This window comes from Malania oleifera, chromosome 6 (genome assembly GCF_029873635.1).
Source record: "Malania oleifera isolate guangnan ecotype guangnan chromosome 6, ASM2987363v1, whole genome shotgun sequence".
Taxonomy (NCBI): domain Eukaryota; kingdom Viridiplantae; phylum Streptophyta; class Magnoliopsida; order Santalales; family Ximeniaceae; genus Malania; species Malania oleifera.
In genome coordinates this window covers 15183636-15191933 of record NC_080422.1, presented here as the reverse complement: position 1 = coordinate 15191933, position 8298 = coordinate 15183636, and the positions used below count along the sequence as shown (strand labels likewise).

At 36.9% G+C, this 8298-nt stretch overlaps 1 protein-coding gene across 3 annotated transcripts in view; it reads left to right on the top strand.

Moving 5' to 3' along the window:
- The first annotated feature begins 7730 nt into the window (after positions 1 to 7730).
- The window catches only part of LOC131158302 (pentatricopeptide repeat-containing protein At3g16010), a 35775-nt gene continuing 35207 nt past the window's right edge, over positions 7731 to 8298 (top strand). For 2 of the 3 annotated variants that reach the window (XM_058113070.1, XM_058113069.1), the window contains exon 1: positions 7766 to 8129. In XM_058113070.1, the coding sequence (XP_057969053.1) occupies positions 7967 to 8129 (163 nt within the window). In that variant the 5' untranslated portion in view covers positions 7766 to 7966. Of the gene's footprint in view, positions 8130 to 8298 lie in introns of all 3 variants that reach the window. The other variant, XR_009137443.1, reaches the window with a different exon arrangement.

Below are 8298 nucleotides of genomic sequence, written 5' to 3'. Positions count from 1 at the left end.
TGTGCTTGAAGCAGTGGAACCTGCCGTCTGGGTTTTGTATCAAGCCGAAGAAGAGATTTTATTATTTCTATTTCTAATTTGTTTTTTTTTTTTTTGTTTTTTTTGTTTTTCTGTTTTGGTTTAAATCAGTTCTCCGTTTTATATTAAAATATTAATAGAAACTTGGGCACAGGAATGTGTGATGAGATGGCTCAGATTTTTTAAATACGCGCCCGCCCAGTTGTATACCTACTTCTTGAATTTGAAGGTTTCTGTTGTTGCTCGTTGGGTAGTTGATATTTATGTTAAAGGGGTGTCGATGGTTATTGATGCTTTTTTGTAAGGTTGAGCATGGGTAGATTGCCTGAATTGAAGTGTTAAAAATAGTTCAAGAGGTAAAGGCTTAATGTTTGTGAACTCAAGCCAATGCAAATTCATTGGCAAGGTTTGTTTATTCAATCTAAATTGATTTATAATGTTACAATATTTTTTAAAAAATTAAATACTTTTCTCATCGTTTCATTTTTTTATTTTTTATTTTTTTCGAGTATGAATCACACTTCGTTTATAGAAATCAACTATACAAATGTGTATTGTGATTTGAGGATATGTCAAATATATTGTTATATAATAATTTATTTTGTAAGTATATTGGTTTTGTTTGGGTAATTATTGCTACATCAATAGAAAATTGTAAAAGAGATGAAACAAATTTGAAAAGAATAAATTTGTAATCTATTAACTAATTTTTGTCTTGGTTTGGGTCAACTTTTTTAATAAGTTCAGTGTTTGAAAATCCTACTCATGCTTGTATTTACAATCTTTATTGATTTGAGAATTACATACGAAGAAGACGTAGGTGTCTTTATAAAAATAATTTTACTTGCACAAATAATTAGACTAGTGGAACGAGTAGCATAAAGTTTAACACTTTTTTAGAATTCAAATGTATTGCTATCTTCTTGATGATTGATGAATGATACATGCAAATCGTTTGCTTATTTGTTTGCTTTGTATGCTAGTCTTGTCAATATGTGCCATTATTTGCATATGATCCTATTCTCTTAAAATAACTTATATGATGCTCATGTGTGCAAATTTGATCAAGTAAATATTAGTGACTTAGTGATAATTTATTTTGCTCAATAACCTCTAAATAGAGATTGAACTCTTATTATTTTACTACTTAGTAAATAAGGATTGTTTCTTAAATTTTTGAAGAACACTTGATTGAATTAGCAATGTTTTAATTGCTGATTCGTTTATCACTTGCTACTAACCCTACTTGTAACATTTTTGCCTTTCAAAAATGCTTAAATTGTAGAAATGTTCCCAAATACTATTTGCCAAATCAACCAATCATGCTGCCTTCCTCTCCTCCTTTATCCTTGTTTGTGCAACATGACCTTTTGTTACCATATAGGTTGACATTGGCAATGAACCGTCTCTGGTCATCGTAGACAACTATGGTTGCACAAGTTTTCTCTTTCTCGTGTTATGCACAAAGAAGAAAGAAGGGGTAACTCCCGGGCATAAGCTCAGGTGGTAAGGACTAGCGTCATGTGGTTTTAGATAAAGATGAAGTTTGCGGTTTGCAGCGTACATCCGTGATTTACCTCTTAGGTATTGGTCGAGGGTACGATTGGAGTAGACGTGAGATTATTCTGGTGCGTAAGCTCATGACACCCGGTGACATGAAAAAAAAAAAACAAAAAAAAAGGGAGTTAGGTTTTTTGTTCAACTAGAGTGCTGGCAAGGGCAATGGAGGGTTGTAGAGGTGGGGACGGTGGCAAGCAGTATGGTTTTGCTATTGGATTCCTTTTTGTTTAATTGAAGAAGAAGAAAAGGGAAAAAAATCATTTCATTTTATTAATATAAGGGCGATCTAGAATTTTTTTTGAGAATAATTATAATTGATTATAAAAATAATTTTAAATAAAATGAAAATTTTAGTCGAGAGGGCTTTGATTTTTTTCCCCATCTTTTAATCATTGTAACAAGCCATAAAAAAAAAAAATCATAAACAAGCGGATACACAAACTCGAGATTGAATAGTTAATTGGAAAACTTTAGATTTGGGTTTGGATTATTGAATCCAACTCAAGAGAGTAACTAGTTTTGCTTATAGCATTAATTAAAATTTTTTTAACTAAATGTTTTTATGTTTTACATTTTGTTATTTGTGACTCTTATACTTGATTTTTGTAAGCAAAGAAGGAAGAGGGAAAAAAACATGAAGGGGCAGCATAGTAGAGATCGTCGATGAATGCCTTGTGTTTGTCGACGAGGGGACAACAACGGTTCGTCGACGAAGGCTCTGAAATTCGTCGACGAGAAAGTATCGAGAGCAGGAAATTTTAGAGTTATGGATTTGTCAATGAAAGCTTGTTCTCGTCGACGAAGTGTCTATGTGGATCGTCGACGAAGCCCTGTACTCATCAACGAAAGATGCCTGGGCTGCAAGTAGTTTTTCTGAATTTTGAATTTTTGAACGTTGGGGGGTTGGGTAAACAGGGGGAACCTTCGAGGAACTTCTATATATGTTATTCTGGGCATATATTGAAGTGAGAGTGATCATTTTGAGAAGTGTATTGTGTACATTGTGATTTCCATAGTGAAATTTGTGTGTCATTACTTCTGTGGATGTAGGCTTTACCGAACCACGTAAATCTTTCTATTATTTTCTAGTTGTGTGTTATTTACTACTTGTTGTTTTTTCCGCTGTGCATTTTCATTATTTGATCCATATCACAAAAAATTGGTATCAGAGAGATTGTTGTTATGGCATCAAAATCGTCTTCTGCAAGATTTGACGTTGTTAAATTCGATGGAATCAGAAACTTCGGTTTATGGCAGAGGAGAGTGAAGGACATTCTTGTGCAACAAGGAATGACTAAGGCTTTACTTGATACTCAACCAGAAGGAATGGATGAAACAACATAGGTAGATTTGAAAGCAAAGACAGCGTCTACAATACGCTTGTGTTTGGCCGACAAAGTTCTCTATCGTGTGATGGAGGAGGATTCTCTAGCGGTTATTTGGCAAAAGTTAGAAAGTTGGTACATGTCTAAATCCCTCAATAATAAACTTTTTCTTAAATAGCATTTATATTGACTTAAGATGGTTGAAGGATCAAGTCTAGATTATCACATCAATGCTTTTAACCAAATCATAAGTGATTTGATGAGGGTTGATGTGAAGTTTGATGAGGATGATAAGGCCTTGATGTTGTTAAATTATTTGTCCTTGACTCATACCTACGAAAATCTTGTGACCACTCTTATGTATGGAAAAGAAACTCTTAGTCTGGAAGAGGTAACAAGTGCCTTGTTAAATTTTCATCAAAGGTTGGAGATATGTGATGAAGGAGGACTTGTGGTAAAGGGTAGCAATGAGCGAGGCAAAGGAAAGTTTAAGAATGGGTCTAGTCAGAAATCATCCCGAAATCAATCCAAGAAGAAGAAGGAAATCCGGTGTATAAATGCGGTAAAATCGGAGTGTCTGGATTGGAAGAAGGGAAATGTTGTAAAGCATGAGGGGATTTCAAAATATGTGAATGTTGTTCAAGAACAAGATTCAGCAGATGGTGATGTCCTATCAATTTCAGTAGGGTCGGATAATCTAATGGAATCCTGGATACTTGAATTGGTATGTTCTTATCACATGACTCTGAACAAGGAGTGGTTCAGCACTTATAGGTTAGTGAATTTTGGATCAGTTCTTATGGGTAATGATGCTTCTTGCAAGATCGTTGGCATATGAAATGTAAAGATAAAGATGTTTAATGGTGCTATAAGAACATTGTGTAATGTAAGACATATACCTGAGTTGAGAAAGAATTTAATATCTCTTGGCACTTTGGATTGTAAAGACTTCAATTACAAGTCCAAAGGTGGAGTCTTGACGGTATGGAAAGGTAATCTGACTGTAATGAAAGGGCAGAAACTGGATGAGAATATTTACATGTTGTAGGGAACTATCGTTGTAGGTGGAGTTGTAGCCGTAGATGCTGAATCAGATATGACCGTCTTGTGGCATATGCGTCTTGGGCATATAGGGGAACATGGCATGAAGGAACTAGACAAGATGAAACTCTTAAAGGGTTTGAAATCATGTCAGCTGGAATTTTGCAGGATATGTGTTCTTGGAAAACAGAGCAGGGCAAATTTTAGACTAGCTATTCACAAGACAAAAGGTATTCTTGACTATGTACATTCAGATGTTTGGGGCCCAGTTAGAGTTTCATCAAAGAGTGGACATGTGTATTATGTGAGTTTCATTGATAACTACTCACGAAAGGTCTGAGTTTGCTTCATGCGTCACAAATCTAGTACGTTTGCCAAGTTTAAGATTTGGAAGACTGAAGTGGAGAACCAGACGGGGAGAAGAATCAAATGTTTAAGGTCAAATAATGGGACTGAGTACACTGATTCTCGGTTTATAAAGTTTTGTGTAGAGTAGGGCATCAAGAGACATTTTACAGTTCGTTGGACACGTCAACAAAATGGTGTGGTAGAACGGATGAACGAGACTCTTGCTGATAGGGTTCAGTGTCTTAGATTGAATGCAAGGCTATCGAAGAACTTTTGGGACAAGGCAGTTAGTATGACTTGTTTTCTGGTAAACAGATCACTAAGAGCGTCACTAGAGGGTAAAGTGGTGGAAGAGGTATGGACAGTAAATACAGTAGACTACTCCGAATTGAAAGTATTCGGGTGTCTAACATATGTCCACTTGTTTAGTGAGGAGAGGTTTAAACTTGAGCCGAAATCTTGTTGTTGTATTTTTTTGGGATATCCAAAAGGTGTAAAGGGGTATAACTTGTGGGACCGAGTGGCAAACAAGATGGTGATCAGTAGGGATGTAATTTTGTTGAGAAGGTTATGGTGAAGCGTACTCAAGAATGTAATGAACAGAAACAGGAGCCAGAAAGTTGGGGCAGTGATGAACATATCGTGCAGGTGGAGTTGGAAGCTCAGGGCAACAGAAATGATCATGATCCTATGGTTGTAGGGAGCTTTAACTCGGAAAGCTAGCAAGTCGACAATATTCCGTTAAGAAGATCCAGATGCAATATTCGTCCTCTGCGAAGGTATGAGTTTGAAGAGTTAGTGTCTTATGCTTTTCTTACTAGTTACAACGACTCAACTACATTTCAAGAGGCAATGCACGACCAGGAGAAAGATAGATCTATGAGAGCAATGATTGAGGAAATGGAGTCACTACGTAAAAATCAAACTTGGGAGTTGGTGGAGCTTCCAGATGGGAAAATACCGATTGAGTGCAAATGAGTGTACAGGAAGAAGGAAGCAATATCAGAAAAGGAAGGTGAAAAGTTCAAGGCACGGTTGGCGGCAAAAGGATACTCACAGAAGAAGGGGATAGATTACGATGATATCTTTTCACTAGTGGTCCGACATACTTCTATCAAAGTAATGTTGGGGTTAGTCGCTTATTATGATCTTCATTTGGAACAAATGGATGTGAAGACGACGTTTCTTCACTGTGACTTGGAGGAACAAATCTATATGGTACAGCTGGAGGGATTCATTGAACTGGGAAAAGAAAATTTAGTTTGCAGGTTGAAGAAATCTATTTATGGGCTGAAACAGTCTCCAAGGCAATGGTATAAACGGTTTGATTCCTACATGATCAAAATTAGCTACAAACGATGCGAGTATGACTGCTGCGTATATGTGAACAAACTTGATGATGACTCACTTATTTTCTTGTTATTGTATGTCGATGATATGTTGATAGATGCAAGAGATTTAATTGAGGTGAATCAGTTAAAGGACCTGTTGCATAAGGAATTTGACAAGAAGGATCTTGGGTCAGCCAAGAAAATACTTGGGATGGAGATTCGCCGAGACAGGACTGTTGGGAGATTATTCCTATCTCAGGGCGGTTATGTACAGAAGGTGTTGGAGAGGTTTAGCATGACTGATGCAAGACTGGTGTGTACACCCCTAACGAATCATTTCAAGTTGTCTACTGCAAATTGCCCAAGTTTGGATGAGGAAATCCGGGACATGTCAAAGGTCCCTTATGCTAGTGTTGTGGGGAGTTTAATGTATGCCATGGTGTGTACGAGACCATATTTGGCTTATGCAGTGAGTGTGGTCAGCAAGTTCCTCTCTAATCTAGGAAGGCAGCATTGGGAAGCTATAAAATGGATACTTAGATACTTGCGAGGTACATTGGGATATGACATTATGTTCGGCAAGCAATAGAAATGTCCTTCAGTCATGGGGTTTGTCGATGCAGATTATACTGGAGATATGGATGATAGAAGGTATACAACAGGATATGTGCTTACCCCTGTAGGAGGGTCGGTATGTTGGAGATCCATGGTATAGTCTCTGGTAGCATTGTTCATGACTGAGGCGGAATATATGGTAGTTGCCAAAACTGCAAAGGAAGCCTTATGGTTTACTGGTTTAGTTAGAGAGTTGAGATTACAACAAAATGGTGTGGTGCGGCATTGTGATAGTCAGAGTGCCATTTACTTGGTGAAGAATCAGGTATACCATGCTAGAACGAAGCACATTGATGTAAGGTTCCACAAGGTTCGAGAATTGATTGCTTCGGGTGAACTTGTGTTAGAGAAGGTTCACACTTTTGAAAATGCAGCGGATATTCTGACTAAATCAATTACTTCAGAGAAGTTCAAGCATTGCTTGGACTTACTCCGTATCTCCAAGTGATAAAAGGGAGACATACTTAACCAAGCGTTTTCAATTTCAAGATGGATCAACTCATGTTTTTGGGGATTCTCCTAAGGGGCATATAGTCGCTAAGGTGGGGATCATTATTTATGGCTCTTATACTTTGATTTTTATACGCAAAGAAGGAAGAGGGAAAAAACATGAAGGGGCAGCATAGTAGAGATTGTTGAAGAATGCCCTGTGTTCGTCGATAAGGGGATAGCAACAGTTTGTCGATGAAGGCTCTGAAATTCTTCATAAGAAAGTACCGAGAGCAAGAAATTTCAGAGTTCTGGATTCGTCGACGAAAGCCCGTTCTCGTTGACGAAGTGTCTATGTGGATCATCGACAAAACCTTGTACTCGTCGACGAAAGATGCCTGGGCTGCGAGTAGTTTTTCTGAATTTTGAATTTTTGAACGTTGGGTGGTTGGTAAACAGGGGGAAACCTCCGAGAAACTTCTATATATGTTATTCTGTGCATAAATTTAAGTGAGAGTGATCATTTTGAGAAGTGTATTGTATACATTGATATTTTCATAGTGAAATTTGTGTGCCATTACTTCTGTGGATGTAAGCTTTGCCGCACCACGTAAATCTTTGTGTTGTTTTCTGGTTGTGTTATTCATTTGTTGTTGTTTATTCCGCTGTACATTTTCATTATTCGATCCATATGACAACACATTTGGAGACATTATTTTTGCTATAATAAGAAATTATTTAAAATTTTAAAATGTGACAAATAGTTTTGCTCTTAACTTAGACAGAAAGAGAATATGACGTACATATTAAGAGGTTAGTTACCAAATGGCTGCACATTCATATTTTGAGACAGTTCTAATCATGCTAGACTATAATTCACAAATTAAATGCATCTAGTATTTACTTCTTAATATTTAATTTTATCAATGTCTCTTAATCAAAAAGAGTTTTTGAAAATATCACTCAATTAAAAGTATACTAAAAAATGTTAAATATAATTAGGGATTCATATTGTAGAAGGAAAATAGATAAATTACAACGGACCATTTATAGGTGGACCTCTACTTCATTTATTACAAAGCCTCGTATATTTTGCCCGGTCGTTACCCTCTTCCGCTACTCTTTCTCTCGCTCTTGCGTTTGCCTTGTTTGGTTGCCCGGAAAAATGTATGAAACAGAGAAAAGAGAGATTAGGCTTCCGTATCTGCGTGGTTTCATTAGATTTAAAAGTTCGGTATCTTTTATTGTTAACAGTTCCCCTGACAACAAAAGCAGTCCAGAGAGATTCATTTGATACGCATGCATGTTCATTTTCGGTACGGTACAGAAAATTCCTCGGCATTTGCTTACGTGCGCCAGTCAACAAATAAGGAAATAGCGAAAACGATGATTACGAGAACGATTACTCTGTCTCGGGGGATATCGACTACGACCCATCTCTCTCAGAGAATTAAGCAAACAGGTGATGTTCATTATCTCTTGCTTCAGTATTCTGCGCATTTACCTGTAGAGACACATAAACATAGATTGCAAACGATTATATTGCATTGATTAAGCCGCTAAGGCACAAATGGTTGAGTGCTGTTCTATCCTTTCCGTTTCGTTCTTATATCAAATGGAGTGTTAATCAA